We start from the raw sequence: 18,936 nt of genomic DNA, 5'->3' as shown, positions 1-18,936 counted from the left end.
AACAACTTACACTGAGGTCAGTTAGCTAGTCTAAGTCAGTTTGTGCTAAAATCAAATTAAATTTTGGATTCAGTTTTATATGCCATATACATGTAATGTTTTGTACCCAATTTAAACTGTATGCATTCAAAAATTGAATGTTGGTTTGTAAAGGGATTTTCCTCAAATTGTCATAGCTCTTATCTTCACATTTTGTTGGTTATCCAGCATAACCATGATCTATATGAGTCGTAGCCTTTGGCTTCGGAGATGTCTATACGATGTTATTAAGAATTCTTCAAGAACTACAGTTTGTATATGGTGTTTTCATGTCACAATTGTAATTCATCGTGACTGAAATTTTTGGTTTGAATTCCTCAAACGAACCTATTCTTTACTTTTATAAATTTGATGTGGATTGTGCTTGTATTTAGGTAGCCGATTGTTGATCCAAGCAATGGTGCTTCAACTCACCTGATCAGTTTCTTCTCAACAAGTTAAACATTAAGACTTGAAATATACCATCATTAAAAATTTACTTAACAAAAAGAAATTTAAAGACAATAATTTGGAAAGCGTATTTCTTTAGTTAAATATTCCAAAATTATTTGTAAGTCAATTTTATTGAAACCCTTTCGAGCAAATTTTTTTATTTAATTTAATCTTTTAATAATTTAATTTAGGGACCAAATTGAAAAAAAAAGAATACAATGACCAAATTGAAACAAAATAAAAATATAAGAACCAAATTGAGACAAATGTAATGATACGTGATTTGACAGTGATATGTGGTACTGTTAGTACCACGTCACACCGTCATTGCCACGTGACACAATGTTAACTTGTTTAAAAAAAATAAAAAAATAAAAAAAAATAAATAAAATAATTTATTTATTTTTAAAAAAATTAAAAAAACCATAAGTTAATACATGACACATCTTTAACAGTGTATGTAAGAACTACTTATAAGGACCCAATGAGTCCAATTTTTAAAAAATAAATGAAACAAAAAAATAAAGAACCTATCTAACAAAAGTTGAAAATAGAAAATGATTAAATATAAAATCTATTTTAGTTTTAAAAATATTTAAAATTGAAATTAATATAAAGTATAAGAGAGGTTAACGAGCGTGAAAGGACAACCCAGAGGATAATTGTGTCTTTTCACGTTGAAAGATTAATGAAGTAAACATGAGTAAACGTGAAGTTGGCGCCAACGAACAACTCTGTCACCTGACACTTCATTAAATATACCTTTCGCTCCAAAAAAGCTTCCACACACTACCTCATAGCAACTCTTTTTCCTCTTTCTCTTCTTCCTTTCTCTCTCTTCAGTTCCCAATTGTAATGCACTAATGAGAAAGCGTTTCAGCTGCTAGCCTAGTTTGTCTTTTTTTTTTCTTTTTGCAATTTCATTAGCGTTTCTTCTGAGCGTGTGATTCCGTTGCAGCAATGGCGTTTGAGCGCTCAACCGCCGCACCGCTCAACTCCGCCATGACCTACGACGAGGCCTCATGGAGCGCAGCAAGACACCTTGCAAGTTTCCTCTCTCTTATCTCTTATTTTCTCTTTTCTTGGCAGTTCTTGTTTTAATTTCTGTTTTTGTTTGGTTGACTTCACCAATGGCGTTCCATTCCTAGTTTCTCTTTTTCCTTTTCGCAATTTCATTCGTCGCGTTTCTTCTCTCGGTTGCAGCAATGGAGTTTGGGTGCGGCGCGCTCAACTCTGCATGACCTACGACGAGGCCTCCGTGGTGCGCAGCAAGAGCTTCGTCAACGCCTTGCAGGTTTCCTCTCTCTTATCTCTTATCTTTTCTCTTTTCTTTGCCGTTCTTGGTTGACTTTCTTTCCGGCTTCCGGTTTCCTTCTCAATTAGGTTTGTTTTTGCGATTATGGTCTTGCTAACGCAGGAAAAATCGGTCGCTGTGAGTGTCAATTGCTAATTGAGTAATTATCAAAACTTGTTGGGAGTTAGCGTGTATCGAGTCAGTGATGCTTGACAATGACATAAGTATAAGGATTCTTTTTGTGTTGTGCGACAACTAGGGGATGGAACTATTAATAAAAGAATTCAGATGTTGCAAAGCAAAGCTATGTCGGCTTGAAATTTGTTTTACCTTTTTAGTTAAAAGTAAATGTTAATGTTGTTTTGATATGATATGAAGATTATGAAAGACATATATATGAAGGGGAAGATAACCAGAGAGATCCTATTATTCCTCTGTGCCAAGGGAAACCCCTTCTTCTACTACAACTGTGAAAACAGGTTATTAGCATCTAAAAAAAATACTTCCCCATCTCCTGTCTGATAGAAAATTATATTTATAAGTCCCTCTCCTCAACTCTCAAAATTTTCAAATAGACCTCTCTAACTACTCTTACCACCTCCTTTACTAACTGGGTTTTCCAGTTACCAGTCACCCATTACATCTCGTTGGTTCATTTGCCTCCTTGGCGAGGTTCATAACGTATGATGTTTTCCAATGTGATACAAAAACATAAAATTGGCATTTATTTATGTTAATGCTAGATCATAATTCTAACTTATTAATGAATCATTGGGGTAAAGAAATGTAGGGACTAATCTTGAGAGGTAACCTAAGATATATTCAAATTAATTGTAAAATACAGTTGTTGGTATACTATTGAAATTTTGTCATGTATTTTAACACTAATCAACTTTCGCTGTGTGTTCTTTTGTACAAACAATCTCCATTCAATTTTGTTTGGCTTTATTAAATTAATGTTAAAACACTTTCTTTCCTTTTATAAGGAAAAAAAGTTATGATTACAAGTGGCAGTCATAATAACATCTAGTTTTTAATCATATGCATTTAGGCTGATGGCTATGTATTCTTTCTTGTTTGTTTCAGGTAAAAAGGACAAGAATATTGGGAGTAGGACAATATAAGAGAAGAGTATGAGCCAGTAGCATACAAGTTTGATAAGATTTAGTCCTATCCATAGTGATTAATTTCTTACCATCAGTTTATTTGTGCAATATTCCTTTGATTTTTTCGGTGCCCTGATTCTTTTTCTTTACTAAATTCATAGTGTATGGAGCAATCATTCTAATGTATGGATTATGATAAGTAGATATTCCTACAACAATTTTTAGTAGTATTGGACACTACTTTTTCCTCTGTATTTATCTCTATGATATCACTAATAACATGTAATACTTTTCTCTCTGTATTTCTCTTTAATGATACACCAAAATTGTTGCTAATTGGAAATTAGAAGCTTCCTTTTTACTAATAAAATGGTGAAGAATACATGTGTTATATTTAGATTATATTTAATTTTCTTTTTGGCTTAAATATACCCATATTATGTTTTAGTCCTTATATTTTTCTTATGGTTTGGGTCTCAACGAATTTTTATTTTACAATTTTAGTTATTAACCATGCTTTTTTTAGTTCTTACGAAACTGTAAACCATTGATATCTATATTTCTTATATTATAAGATATTCATTTTAGTCATTACTATTTAAGAAACATCAGGTGTGTTCTGCAGTAGATGGTTGCCACATCAAAATTATTAGTTACTAGAGATCAAAACCATAAAATAAAATTTAATGGAGATCAAAACCATTAAATTAGTATATAACAGACACAAGAAACATATTTAAGTCTGTTCTTTTTTGTTTCCTTATTTTAGTGGGTTTCAATCTGTTAGTGCACTAGGGATTTTCGAAGCTGCTCTAGTACCTGATCTAATTAGTAATTATTAGAATAAATAGAAGTTTTAGGTTAAGCTATTTCTTTCATAAACTTATGATGTTTTCCAATGTGATACAAAAACATATAAAATTGGCCTTTATTTATGCTAATGCTAGATCATAATTCTATCCGATTAATGAATTATTGGGGTAAAGAAATATAGGGTCTAATCTTGAGAGGTAACCTAAGATATATTCAAACTAATTGTAAAATACAGTTGCTGCTATACTATTGAAATTTTATCATGTATTCTAACACTGATCAACTTTCGCTGTGTATTCTTTTGTATTAACAATCTTCATTCAATTTTGTTTGGCTTTATTAAACTAATGTTAAAACACTTTCCGTGCTTTTATAAAAAAAAAAGTTATGATTACAAGTGTCAGTCATAATAACATCCAGTTTTTAATCATATGCATCTAGGTTGATAGCTATGTATTCTTTCTTGTTTGTTTCAGGTAAATGACAAGAATATTGGCAGCAGGAAAATATAAGAGAAGAGATGCCAACTTGTCGGCAGTTATTCAACATTTTTGACCCCTATGATCCAGTAGCATACAGGTTTGATAAGATTTCAGTTCCAATGAAGTATCCATAGTATAGTGATTAAATGAGTACCGTAGTCACTAATGAACCTTGTAATTTAATTTCTTACCATCAGTTTATTTGTACAATATTCTTTTGATTGTTTTGGTGCCATGATTCTTTTTGTTTACTAAATTCATAGTGTATGGAGCAACCATTCTAATGTATAGATTATGATAAGTAGATATTCATACAATAATTTTTAGTAGTATATGACACTACTTTTTCCTCTGTATCTATCTCTGTGATATCACTAATAACATGTAATACTTTTCTCTCCTTTCTCTTTTTTACTTCGTTGTACACATAGTATTTCTCTTTCTCTGATGATAAGAGTAATATCAAGGTTGAGAAATAAACATATATATCATTTAATTATACAATTTAATAGTTTAATACTGTTGATTTGTGCAGTGCTATCATTCTACATAATGAAAATTCTAGGTTTCACATTGATGCTTATCTCGATCTTTTAAGTCCAACTGGTCAGAATTTGTCTGGCATTCTAAGAGTTTTGTGGAAATACTTTCAACCCAGCATGAGGATTGTTCTGAATCCATTGGTTTGTTGATATCTCTAGCTCTATATCCACTTTTATTTTTTAAACGTTTTGGTTTTGTTCTGCAGCTTATTCCTTCTTTAATGGTCTTCTAAGGCCTTTTGAATAAAAATAATATAAAAAAAAGAATTGTAATTATTTGTCTCTTTCTTTCACATGGAATTTGAGCATGCAAAAGCAAGTGTTGTTGGTCTGGTTAGTAAGTTGAGACCCCCTTGAATCTGGTTTTACTAAGGTCCAAGGCCATCTATTACTATGTTTTATGTTTGTGACCTTTTCGGTTGGCGTTTTTCATTTCTATTTTTACCCAAACTGGTATTACAATTTTGCTTACTCCTTTATGCAATAAACATGCAAAAATAGCTATTTATTCTATATTGGAAATTTGTTAGTTCGTAACTGTAACAACCTATTTTATTATATGAAATTTGGAAAATACAATTTGAATTAAGAGTATAATATTTTTCCTTTATTCCAATCATGGAGATAATACTATATACATATTACCCTTTGAAGACTTCACAGCCGCAGTTGTAGTGTCTTAGAAAGTGAGTTTAGCCTAAGCTTAACCTTAAGAAACTTAAACTTAGCAGTGTTGACTCTTCAATCAATGGCCCAAAAGCATTTATTGGCCCAAAAGCATTTATTGCTAACATGCCATTATCTATGTTACTTAATATTAATTTGCACCAGTATATAGTTTTGATATATGGATTAGATGAATTGTCCAAGAAGGTTTCACAAACTGATTTTCCTTGACTTATTTGGTGCAACTTGGTGTTTATGAACATTTTGGCCTGAATTAATCATATCTTTCTGGGTGCTGAACAATGTGTTTAAAAATGGAAGTATTCTCCTTCTTGAGTTCATTTAACTGAATTTAATTATTTTTAAAACTGTATGAAGTTTTTTAATTTTTCATTATCTGAACTTAATGTATTCATGTTCCAATAGACCTTTTATGTCAGTTTAAGGAATAAAGACACATTATTCAAAAAAAAAAATAAATCGTGAAGCTTGGTAGCCAAAAAGCACCTTGTGTACTTATTTCATATTCATCACAATTCATCAGGATTTAGGATGTTATTATTAGTATTTTGTTGTTTTCTTATAACTTGTTATTTTCACTCTATCTTTTACCTTCTAATCATATTCCTATCATTAATTTGAGTTTACTAAGACATAAAAGCTTTGAATTTTACTTCATAATTTCAGGTGGTACACTTTTTTTATTTGATAGAAAGGCTTTGAGGTACTTTAGAAAGTATGGATATAATTGGAGAAAGAAAAGAATGGAAAGATTGTGAAAGAAGCTCATGAAAAGTTGAAGGTAATAATTTGGTTAATTTTTGTGTTTATAGTTAATCAAATTTGTATAAGATTAGCTTATCCATAAGATTAGTTAATTTTTGTGTTTATAGTTAATTTGCTTAATTTTTGTGTTTATAGTTAATTTCTCTCCAGCCATAGTGGTGCCTAGTGCAAAGTGGCCCCTGCCCACTATGTGAGTTGCTGTAGCAGGATGATTTGGTACAGTGGCAGTTGTAGACCTAATAGCAGGCTGAACGGTGGCCTTATCAGGAACTATATGTCACTGTTGATTCCATAATCCATCTGAATAGAGAAATTAAGGCTATTTATGTTATTTAATTTCTGTGGAGGGAGGGGATCCTATTCCCCAAGGGTCATGAGGTGTATGTATATATGTTGGGTTTATGGGTTGGATTCGAGCCAGTGGCCTGTGGCCAATTGCTTGAATGGGAAAGTGTTTGTGTTTGACCTAGTATTACGAGTCAAAAGTTGCCTTTTTTTAAAGATCTCAATCTATTTTCTTCATATTCTTCTTGAATTCAAGCAAGAAACCTCTTCAATATAGAAGAATAGGTGTTTTGTAGTCGAGATCTTTGCCTTGAGTGCATGAGTCACTTTTTCATAGATCTATTCTGGTTTATTTCTCTGGGTAACAAAAATATTGTAGTAAATATTGTAGTCCAGGTTCCTTTTCTTACGTGGATGTTATGTGCAACTTGTTCCTTCTCCTTCATTTCTCATCCCCCTCTTCTTTGTCTAACATCTCTTGGGGTCGATGCTATGGTTCTGCTCCTTTCTTCCATTTCTTCTCCAAAGATAGTTTTTTTTTTTCATATATTTGTAACTCTTTATGTTTCTTTTCATATTTTCTGAGTTTCTTTTGTTTTCTTGAAATTTTATCTTTCTATTAATATTCTCTCACTCATTCTCCTTCGTACTCTATGATCATTACATAACATTAAAGTTTTATTCAATCATTACTTTTTCAAAGTTGTTTTTTGTTGGAAAATATTTTTTCTTGATTTTCTTTTTTTCTAGAATGATAGTTTGGAGAAAAGAGATGCAAGAATGGGTAAAAGAATTTCATTTCTTTTTCTTGTTTCTTCACTTTTAATTGTCTTTTTATTTATTAATTTATTATTAAACTTTCTTTTAATTGTCTTCTAAATTTTCTCTTTTGCAGGTATGGTACTTACTACATAATATTAGAGAGATGTTGGTTTGATTCAAGCTTACTTTGCATTGTTAATTTCTTTTTTTTTTAACATGTTTGGTTTGCTTATTGTAGACTGTAGATTTAGTTTTGGTTGAATATTTAAACTATTTTGCTGTTTCTTAGTTTTATTAAGTATTCATATGCATTTTTAAACTTTTTTTTCTATTTTTATAGTTTAGCTTTGATTTGAACTTTCATTTCTAGTTTTAAACTCTTGTAGCTAGTTTCTTTTACTGTTTTAAATGATTTCTGTTTTAAGTACAATATCTTTGCTGTTTTAAGAGGAGTAGTTTTAGTTTCTATCCTATTTCAGTATTCTGTTTCAGATTTGATGGTGAGATTCTTAGTTATTTGTTGTTTTTAGATAATGAGTTTTTATTCTTTTTTCTTAACTTTCTTTTATAGTTTCAAACTTGTTTAGGTCGATACATTGAGGTTCTTAGTTGAGTTTTACAAATTTTTAATTCTTGATTTTGAATGATTTTGAGTTTCTAATTTGAGTTGATAGTTTCTAGCTAGATTTTACAATTTCTTTCAATAAAATTGAATAGTTTTTACATAAAATGTGAGTTTTGAACTAGTTTTGACAAGATTTTATCCTTTGTGAGATTTGAGCCTTGCCTTAGTTTTCTCAAAAGCTTTGATGTTGTAAGAAAAGTTGCAACATTTGTGGCCATGTAACATTTTTTCTACTTAATCCTTAATCATATCCCTGACCCTAATCATAATCCTTACCCTAACCCTAATCATAACTCTTACCCTAATCATAGCTCTAAATATAACCATAACCCTACTACTAACCCTAACCCTATAACTATTGACCTTATCCTCACCCTGACCCCTTATCATAATCCTAACAACTAACTCTAACCATAATCTTAATCCTAACCTTATTCCTAATAGTAATCATAATCTTAACCTTATTCTTAACCATAATCATAACCCTAATAGTAATAGTAACATTAAGTGTAACTAATCTTTAAAATATTTTTTATGAGTACTTATCATGGTTTAAGTTAATTAAAAAAAAATCATAAAAGAAGTAATTTTTTATTTAAGAGTATTATTAATAAATATATTGTTTTTTAAATAATATTATTTTAAGAAATAAAAGTAAAATATACTTTTTAAAATTTAACTTTATTAAATGATCAAGTAATTAGAAATTAGTTAAAATTAGAAATAGAAAAAATATTTAACATTATCATATTTAATAACAATAAAATCATTAAATCATTTTATTTAAAAAATTGAATTTTTAACTATATATATCTTTTAAATATTATACGCTTATAAAGGAATAAGTGTCCTGATTTCTTTATCATTGACATTTTTTATTAATAGATTCTAGACATCAATGCATTATTTTTCGTAAGATTGAGCTTTTGGATTAGGTTCTAGGTCGATGATACACTTCTAGTTACTGACTTTCGGACCAAATGATATTCTCACAACAAAACAGAATACGATAAACTATCTCAAGAACAGGAGCCCTTAATGTCGTTTGGATGTTGCCTCGAATTCTGAGCGTGTTCATCTTTCAGTGGCTCACAACTATTCTGAAATTGGAGACTTGCTGGTAAAACTTTAATAGAAGGTTCAATTATTTAAGATTATGATTTTCTTAAACTTCATTCTTTTTCGTGGCTGCAGGGGTTGAATGATAGTTCATCTGAAACATCCTTGATAGAAGAAAGAAACGCTCGTGTCCTAGCCATAATCCCTACCGAAATTGGTGAGCTTTTATTTATCGGCTTTCAAAATTCTACAATTTAGTAAGGTGTGGTGGATAATATGTACAAAATTCTAAATTTAGTGAGGTGTGGTAGATAATATGTGCAACTGTTTTGTGCATACACATGGATTACGGCTTTGCTAATCATCATCGGGTCAAGGAGGGTTTAGGAGGTAGAGTTCGTCTTATTTTTGTCTGGAGCAACACCTTTATCTGCACAAGTGCAGGTTACTTATGGGTGGTGACTTCTTGTAATGTCCTACAAGGATATGGTATGTTCTTTTTAAATATGGAAATCAAACTTATATCATGCTATAACTTTTCAAGAAAAATGTCATCAATTTGATTTCCATGTGATGGTGACACAAACATATGCTCTTAGTTGAAAATGATTTTTTATCAGAAAATAGTAGTATTTTATTTTTATCCAAGGATTACATATGTTATAATATTTTAAAGAGTGTTTGTCACAGTTCAAAATAACACTAGGTAGAATGGAAGCAGTTTTATAATTGTTCCCTTGTTGTAAAATCGCGTAAAATTTGAGAAAGCAGACAACTTTTGATAGCATAGTAACGGGAGTTGAATAAAATCGCGTAAAAATTTTGTAGTACTTTCAATTCAGAACAGTTATAGCCATATTATATTTCTCAAATAGATATTAGAGTTGGATATTTGAATACTAGTTTATTTACTTGGTGCTCCTGTTAAAATGCAAACAGGCCTGACTGAAACATGTGCGAGAACCTGTCTTATTACCAAATGAAATGGAAATGTCTGGAACAGTGGGCCCTCCAGTACCAAATGTTGATGTGTGCCTGGAATCTGTTCCTGAAACGGGATGTGATGCCCTAGCAAGCACACCAAGGAGAGAAATCTGTGTAGAGGGGTAAAACCTTTTTTTCAGGGTACTACAAACTTGAAGATCTCACCTAAGAGGTTCTGATCGATGAACGTTCCATACAAGTTATTTTATTATGTTCTCCAAAATTAAGGTTTATAGATAATTTCTTATATTAGCTATGACGCTACAATTTTTCTTTTATTCAGAAATGTTACCTTCGACAGGGGATATTGGAAAGTGACAACCTAATGGAGGCATGGAAATTATTGATAGGAAAAAGAACATATTTAAACTTTCACAGGGAGAATATGTTGCTGCCTACAACCTGGAGAACATTTATGATCAAGTTTCATGTATTGAATCTGTAAGTCCTCAGAACCCTATTCCTTCCAATGGTTTTTCTGTCCTAATTTGTAGCAAATTTATTGGTTATATCTAGTTGGAAAAATATGTAGAAGATTAGAAAATGTTACTCATATACTACGACAGGTGATTACCACCCATTTTTTGTGTCTATTATTCTATTACTATTCTTATATCCTATATTTTGTTGATATAATAATTCAGTTCCTGCATGTTATCCTAGTTTAAGGGTCATTTTGTGGTGTTTTATTCCATTTTTCAACGAGGGGCTCTTTTTCTGCTTTTATCTGTCATGTAGTGGTTGTCATATCACTGGTTCACCTTATTGTTGGACATGTTGTTTCACCCGTTATCGGACTGTTACTGGACCACTCATTAATGTCTAGTCTCACGTTCGAGATGTAGATGATGATTATACCTCGACGTAAGATGGGTGTGTTGGAAGTCCCACATCGACTAGAGATAAGGCCAATTTAGAATATATAAGTGGGTGCAAACCTCACCTTACCAAGTCGGTTTTGTGGGGTTGAATTAGGTTTAAAGTCCACTTCTTAACATGGTATCAAAACAAGGTTAGAGCGGGTTGAGTTAAGCTTAAAGTCCACTTCTTAACAAATATGAATGAATATAATAAAAATCATTCTCTCTTTCAAGAAAGAATAAGGCAGACACAATTTGGCACTTGCAAGCTTATTTGGAAATGACACACATTTGAGTTTAGTATTACAAGGTTATTCAAAATTTGTATTTTCATTTAGAAGAAGGAAAAATATGGTGTTTTAGCTATATAGTATACTCAACTACATAGAAACATATGGTAGAGTGTGAGTTGATGTCTTTTTGTCTGATTTGATGTAGCAATGCTGTTTTCAGATCACAACAATTCTAAAAGTGATAGGATTATGAGTTGCACGAAGAACATAATTGTTAATACACAAGTTTTGTGTTTATATAATTCTTTTATTCCACTTACCCTTTTTCCTAATCCTTAACTTCCTAAGTAGTCTGGGAAATCATAACCAATGCTTGCTAATAAATATTAACAATTTTAAGTGTAAATATGATGTGAAAAAGATGAAATTACTTACTTTACTGCACCTGTTATCATTTGTTATTCATCTATGTGTACTTTATTGCACTAGTTGTAAGTGTTAGCATATTTACAATGTTCTCATAGTAGATTAAGTTTGTAAAGTTGGACACAAAAAAGATAGGTGATGCTTCATGTCATCTCTTATTTTTAAGGTTTAAACCCTCGGATGGTCCTCATATTTATGTGGGAATCTCAGTTGGGTCCTCATATTTGAAACTGTCTCAATTGGGTCAGAATATTTGTAAAATTGAACAAATCTAAACGGTGTCAAACTCTGATGACGTGTTTATGCTGATGTGAATTATTTAATTAGGTGAAATTTTTATTTAAATTAAAAAATTATCACATGTGCCAGCCCCTTCCCTACCTAAAATTAGGGTTTCAGATTGGGGGAAAGGGGCTTCTACTGTTGCACCGTCACGCATGCGAGAATAAGGTCTTGCCTCTTCTCCCCTACCGCGCCGTGGAGATTTATGGTTGTGCTTCTCTTTATTCAATTTCCTAGATGATACAGGTGAATCAAACTCATGGTGTAAATTAGGAAAGCTTGATGAATAGATTTTGCAGGGAATTTTCTACTGAGATATGAAGGTGCAGGCTTGGTGGTCACGTGTTGCGGTGATGATGAGATGACTGCGCAGGGTTCGCAAGAGAATTGGGGAAAACGATATTGGGTTTTGCTGTGTAGGTATGTGCGATAGTGGAGATGAAGGAGACGAACACAGTGATAGTGGTGCATGGTTGCGATGATTTGCGATTGGGTTGCGCTGTTGATGGTGGCTGTTGTCTGAGGCAAGGTAGGGGTTGTATGTATTGTGAAGAAGATGATGCGTTGATGGAGGAGAAAGAATTAGGGTTACGCGACGGCCTTGCAGCATGATGGTGGCGGCACAGTTGCGGCATGACGACAAAGTTGCGGCAGTTGCGGCACAGCGGCAAGAGTTATGAAATTAGGTTTTTTTGTGGAGAGGATGATGAGGTGGCAGTAAAAGTTATCACAAATATCTATTGTACTATACTAAATATCTATTAAGGTCCAATTTATCTAAATTTTAATGTACATAATGGTCAAGATAATATTATGTGATCCAACAATTATATGAAACATACTTGCATGTTTGCACTTGATGTATAAGTTTGTTTCACGTAAGTGTTTTGAACTTTCATGTGTTATGAATGTTTGTACGTTTTCATTCCACCCTTTGGATCTGGTGGCCACTTGAGCTATTGACTATTTATTTGCCGCTGGTTTTGATGAAAGAGGAAGTTTGGAATGTTGATGTTGTTCTGTCTTGTTTTTGCAGTCCCTAGTCAGGCTGCTTGAATCATCTGCTGGGAACAGTCTCTGTTACTCTTTGATTTTATTTCAAGACCTGCTAGTGTCGACAACTTTATCTCCTGTATGGTTTATCAGTACAATTTTTTCCCTTTCATTCTTAGAGTTATTTAAATATCACATAGCTAAGAGTAGTGCTCTCGTGCCTATATAGTCATTGATCTACTGCTCTGAATGCAAAAGCCAAAAAGAAATAACATAACAAGTTAATTACAAGTAGAATAAAAAATCAGCCACTGCATAATTGATTCAGAAAGGTCTAGCGTATGCAAGCGATTAAATATTCGAATGCAAATGAAAGACTTCTTAGTAGATTTTCAGTGAGATTAAATATTCGAATGCAAATGGAAGACTTCTTAGTAGATTTTCAGTGAGATTAAATATTCGAATGCAAATGGAAGACTTCTTAGTAGATTTTCAGTGAGTTTATTAATAGGATGGATGAACTAAGTTAAATTGAAACTATATCGACACATTGATCAATATCCATCTAAGCTATGATCAATCAATAGGAAAAGCGTTCAAAAGCCTGTCTTGAGACATTAATCTAAACCAACAGCAGCAGAAACAAAAATTAAGAGATTCTCACTCACATAAATTGTTCCGTCTAGCGCTTTGAATGTTTGGCTCAAGGAGTGGTCCACCACTTAGGGTTCCGAGACCTGCATCATGAGTTTGTTTCAGTATACCAATATTAAGTTTATTTAGATTCAAAGCATTCAACTCAAGACCTCAAAAGAAAACAAATGACGAGATAATATTTTATCTAAAATGATCCAGTAAACCTTTAACAACACCGAAAGCTGCTGCAACCCTGTTTTCTGATTTTTTATTCTTGATTTTTGATTCCTGCAATCCTTGAGTTCCGATCCTTGAATTGCTTGAACCATGAATCATGAATCCTAATCCAAATCTCAATCTCTAATTCTAAATCCTAAATCTCAAACTCTGTTCCTGAACCATAAAATCCTGGTTAGGAAGCATCTTGATTATGTTTCGCCTCTTTATCAAGAAAAGACGATAAAAGAATTTCCAATCATAATCCTTACATATCATATCATCTATATAATATAAAGAAAAGAACATAAGATATTTGGTATCTTTTTCTTTGAATGACATCTCAAGCAATGGTTTCTTAAGATATTTTAGTCAAAGAAATTTTTTGAAATTCATTAGTTTTTTTTCTCTTTATCATTTCCTTTTCTTAGTCAAAACTTTAAAACAATTTTGAACTGTACTTTTATAAAAAATATTTTATAATATAATATAGTTAAAAGGTCAAGTAAGAAAACATTAAGTTGTTATAAAATCAATCATGTATAAACTAATATGGATTTTGATTGGGATTATATATGTTTTTATTAAGTGAAAATTGGAATTAATTCTTTTTTGAAAATTTGATCCAATTTAGTCCATCAACTCTAGAAATGTGTATATTTAGTTATTTTAACCAAACTTTATTAAATTTATTTAACTTTTTAAACGTATTTTAGTATATCATTTGAGTTATTTATATTATTTAACGCATTTTTTCTTTAATGTTAATTGAGAAATGCATTTAAAACTTTAATTAAACTTAACAAAATTTGTTTAAAATGACTAAAATAATTCAAAATTTTGATGAGAGACTAATTTTAATTTTCACTTAAAGTTAAAGGACAAAAATATATTTAGCCCTTAAAACAATATAAAATAAACATAGAACTAATTCTACAAAGTGGATAATTAAATTTTCTACAAAATAAGTAAGACTCCAAAGTTGAAGAGAATCGATTTTGCTTGGCATTAACTGGATTGGATTTGAAAAAAAACATGTAATTTTTTTTATGTGGGTTAGTTTTCAACCTAGCTCACTTATAATCCGGCTCACACGTGTTGAATCCATGGTGAGCCAGATTGACTTACCAACCCACTTAATTTAATTTAATTATTTATTATTAGTTAGCATTTTTTATTATATTGTAGATGGGATAAAAAAAATGTTTCAAGAGAGAAAAATATTATAGATTTATATATTCAAGTCTCTAATATTATAAATGGACAAGTGATACAAAAATTATTAATATTAAAAACTTATTTGTTCGTCTTTTGTGCTTATTTTTAGATTATTGTATGATATTTTTTTATTTTGAATTGTCTTTGGAGTTTAATACATTTCAGAATGAAATTTATTTAAATTTGAATTAAAAAAATTATAATTTTATTATTTTAAAAAAACTTATAGTTAACTGTTTAACCCACCAACCCTAGTGGGTCAAGCCGGGTTCGAATTTTTTCAGCTTGCTAATAAATAAACTGGGTTGGATTGACTCATTAAGTGACCAATCCGTGGTGAGCGGGTCGGATCGAGTTAGATTACCCGTTTTGACAACTCTAGATACTACCATGCATTAGGAAAGAAAAAACCAACCATATATTCATAAAATATTTTTATATTATGTAGCTTTCGATATTTTTCTTCCAACACATATAAGAGGAAATAACTCACTTTTATTCCACATTTATGTTTCTAATTTTTTCACAAATCCACATATACGAACATATGTCCAACTCTCCTTTGTATCATTCTTATCACTAAAATGTTAAAAACAAACACAAACTTGATAGTTTAAAGCATACGCCAATGTTATATTCTATATAAATTATTTTAAAATGAATAAAGATTAAAATTATAAGTTAATATAAATTAAAATTATAACTCTTTAGTGATTTATTTTACAAAACTCGTTAACATCTTCTCTAACTTAACAACTTCCACTGAGGTAGGGTCAAGTTCAAGGTTGAATCATTTAGACAGTATCCTAGGATATTTGATGAAAATAATATCCAGTGACTTCACTTCCAATCCCAATCAAAGGAGTCTAAGCGGAATCAAAAGTTTTTATTTGAAAGGATTTCCTGCACTCATTCCAACTACAAAATGTCTACCACCCATACTTATATATATATATATATATATATATATATATATATATATATATATATATATATATATATATATATATATATATTATTTTTTTCATTTATTTAAATTCTTTATTGTTTTGAATTGAATACCAGTGCATCAAATTGCATTTTGAACTCTAATTGTACATGTCCAAACATATTATAATGGATAATGTTATTATTATGTTTATATTGTCTCTTCAATTAACTATTGTTCATAGCAATCATTATTGCAAAAACATTTGCTGAAATAAGTAAATATTTTAAATAGATTTAATATCTTAAGAAATTAATAATTTTTTTTCTATCAAATATACAACAAATTCTTAAAAAACGAATACGAATTATAATTATAATTATAATTTATTTGTAAAATGAAATAAAAACAAAAATATCTTTCGTATTCATTATAAATAAAAATATTTTTTTAGCACTCATTTATAAAATAACGTAACACAGAAAGCATTGCTAATGGTGGTACTGGTATATGTAAAGATAAATTACATAATTCATGGAGGTTAAAAAACTAGGTACAGGTAGTAAAGTAGAGAAGGTAAAGGGAAATTAACTTAGCTGACGGTCTGATGTTGGATCGCAGTTGTGAAAATTGAAATAGTTGAAGTTACGTCTCAACTAGATTTGTTGAGAGAGAGAGCGGCGCAGAGAGAGGAGAACAGAAGTGAGTCACGATGCTATTCCGAAGATCTCTACGAAACCCATTTCTCCTGGCCTTGATTTCTCTGCATCTGCAACTCCTTTCGGGTATCTCTTTCTCTTTTCCTTGAATTTGCGTCTTGCTGTTAGGAGAGAATTCTATGAACGCTGATTTGAGAGTATAGAACAATTTATGATTTATAGGGTTTTCTGTGCAATAAAATGAAAGAGAACAAGTGTTCTATGTGGATATTCTGATAATTTGCATCGTTTGGTTATCACTGTGAACAAAGCTACCGAGGTAAAGTGCAGATAGTAATTAGGTTTTGCCAAGGAAATTATCTCTGGTGTTACGCTGATTAGGAATCCTTGCCGTTCATTTTGGATAGCTGGCTGCGTATGGTAGAGGACATGAGAATAAAATATTAACAGCTCTTGAAATTCCCCCTTTTACAAGTTAGTTAAATCTAGCAATTTAGCCTTTGCCCTGTGTTACTACATTTGTAACTTTATGTATCATATACCTGTGAACAAATTCTTTTAATCCATTGATCTATTTTAATTTCTTACAAGAAAGCAGGAGAGTCCCCTGCCTCTAATATCGGTGGCTTATGAAAATTTTGTGTCCTTGAAGGCCTAGACAACAACCCTTCAGATGCCAAAAATGAGAATGAAGATGTGAATCATCATGCTTCAAGAAGCTCTGTGGGGCTCAGGATAGTTATTATATGCCTTGGAATGGTGACTGTCATAGCATTCTGTGTTTTTCTTTTCAAATTATGGCAAAGGAAGAAGAGAGAAGAGCAGCATGCTCGTCTTCTGAAGCTGTTTGAAGAAGATGATGAACTTGAGGTGGAACTTGGTATGCGGGATTGACAATTTATCCCACTCCTTCTTTATAGAAAACTTCATTTTCATGTCAACAAGGCTGTGATCTTTTATCATTCAAATCTTGCATGGGTCATTTTGAAAAGTTAAAATGAGGCATTTGCTTGTCACCAGTTTGGTAGTCTCCTGGTTTAGCCCGAGAGATTTAGGGTTCAATTCTTGTCTTCTCACTTGACATGTGCAAGATGAAGCAGGTTTATATTTTATTCTTATATACTTATTTGTAAATCATATATATTCGTTTTAGTTGATGTCAATTAATAAAAAAATTATTTGATGTGAGTATCCAGTTTGAACTTTTTTTTTTATTCTATTGAAACTCTAGTGGTCTTACAATATTATTTCTTTAGAAATATCAAAAACATACTTTCTTTGAGATAAAGATGAGCTTCTTTGAGTAAGATACTTCTATCTCCAAGGAAGTGCTTGTCGATACCCCATGAAGATCATAACTTGAGTGAGCAACAATTTTTGGCAACAGTAGCAACAATTTTGGCGATGACAATGGTGGAAGCTCTGTAACTGTACCGGCAAAAGGTTCGGTGTTGGCTTCAGCAAAAACTTTGGCAACAACTCCTGTAGACGATGCAGCAGCAACAATAAAACCACAAGTTGGATTCACTTCAACCAACCCCAATATTTAAAGGGAATGGGTATAGTTCAGGCAATCTTAAAATCAACCATAACTAAGCAATAAAGAAGAAATGCGGAAGGACTCCCAAGATTGAGAGCTCTAATATCAACTTGAAAGGAATAAACCAAAGTAGGGCAAAGATCAAACAAGTAGGACCCTATGAGGGGTCATCCTTAAACAATAATTAAGCTTGATAGTAATTAGCTTACACCAAAGTATGATCATTACCAATTGGGTCGTGATTAGATTGTTGGTAATCTAAATTCATTCTGAAATCTATAAATCTAAGTTTGAGATAATGAGGTAAGTAATTGAATTTATTAAACATTTATTGTTGCGCTAACCAAATCTTTGTTGACTTTGATATTGGAATATTTTTTGTCGTATGACGGATATAGTAAGAATTCAAGTAAGAGAAGTCGAGATTAACATTAAAGACACACCAAATGCTCCCAGAACAAATAGCAGAGGGCATAAGCGGGTTCAGAAAGCTCTAATGAGTTAGATTGTGGTGGTCCAAGAAGATTTCGACCACAGAAAGACGCATGAGACACATGCACCTAGGACAACACTGTGTTTGGACAACATGTGACAATGGACTGAGGCGTAGGAGGACAAAATTCAATGGCAAACAGTGTCTAACGGTAACAGACAACAACGAACAACTACAAACAACAGTGGACATAGGGATGTCAATGGGTCGGGTCGGACATGAATAGTGCCTACACGCAACTCGACCCGTATGCAAAAATTGTACATGCAACCCGACCCGCTGGATACCTGCATAAAAAAACATGCGAATTTTTCAAACCGCGAGTACTCGTTGGATACCCGTTTTCAACATGTGAATATTTAAAAAATATATTTTATGAATTTTTAAATAAGGTATAAATTAAATTACAAGTTAAAGAGAAAATTTAATATATTTGCTACATATTAAAAGGGCACAATGTAATTTTTAAGCAAGTTAAAGAGAACAAATATTGAACAACTTTTGAAAAAGAAAAAAAAGATATCAAGAGTAAACACCTAGTCAGTGAAGTCTCAATTTAGTCATAGGATTAACCCAC

General features: G+C 31.5%; 1 protein-coding gene and 2 long non-coding RNA genes across 15 annotated transcripts; 2 read left to right on the top strand and 1 right to left on the bottom strand.

Moving 5' to 3' along the window:
* The first annotated feature begins 811 nt into the window (after positions 1-811).
* On the top strand, positions 812-12,606 carry LOC148198878 (uncharacterized). Of its 13 annotated transcripts, XR_015786769.1 has the most exons (9): positions 814-1,323; positions 1,430-1,515; positions 1,675-1,765; positions 2,852-2,896; positions 4,161-4,263; positions 4,702-4,849; positions 6,062-8,952; positions 9,027-9,108; positions 9,831-12,606. It is a non-coding gene; the product is annotated as an uncharacterized LOC148198878 (long non-coding RNA). The 13 variants fall into 13 exon arrangements; XR_015786771.1 differs by adding an exon at positions 9,203-9,380 and having other exon boundaries at positions 812-1,765; XR_015786767.1 differs by having other exon boundaries at positions 815-1,323; positions 1,430-1,765.
* A 527-nt stretch (positions 12,607-13,133) lies between these two features.
* On the bottom strand, positions 13,134-13,902 carry LOC148198877 (uncharacterized). The gene is made up of 2 exons (XR_015786773.1): positions 13,530-13,902; positions 13,134-13,406 (listed from the first exon to the last, which is right to left on the bottom strand). It is a non-coding gene; the product is annotated as an uncharacterized LOC148198877 (long non-coding RNA).
* Positions 13,903-16,168: 2,266 nt separating this feature from the next.
* On the top strand, positions 16,169-17,517 carry LOC124843443 (uncharacterized). Its single transcript, XM_047320190.2, has 2 exons — positions 16,169-16,452; positions 16,979-17,517. The coding sequence occupies exons 1-2, from the start codon at positions 16,380-16,382 to the stop codon at positions 17,218-17,220; spliced, it is 315 nt and encodes a 104-aa protein (XP_047176146.1). The 5' UTR covers positions 16,169-16,379; the 3' UTR covers positions 17,221-17,517.
* The last annotated feature ends 1,419 nt before the right edge of the window (positions 17,518-18,936 follow it).

Source organism: Vigna umbellata, chromosome 5 (genome assembly GCF_029865625.1).
Source record: "Vigna umbellata cultivar VRB3 chromosome 5, Vumbellata_1.0, whole genome shotgun sequence".
NCBI classification, from domain to species: domain Eukaryota; kingdom Viridiplantae; phylum Streptophyta; class Magnoliopsida; order Fabales; family Fabaceae; genus Vigna; species Vigna umbellata.
The sequence above is the reverse complement of the archived record's forward strand: the minus strand, read 5'-3'. Positions and strand labels throughout refer to the sequence as shown.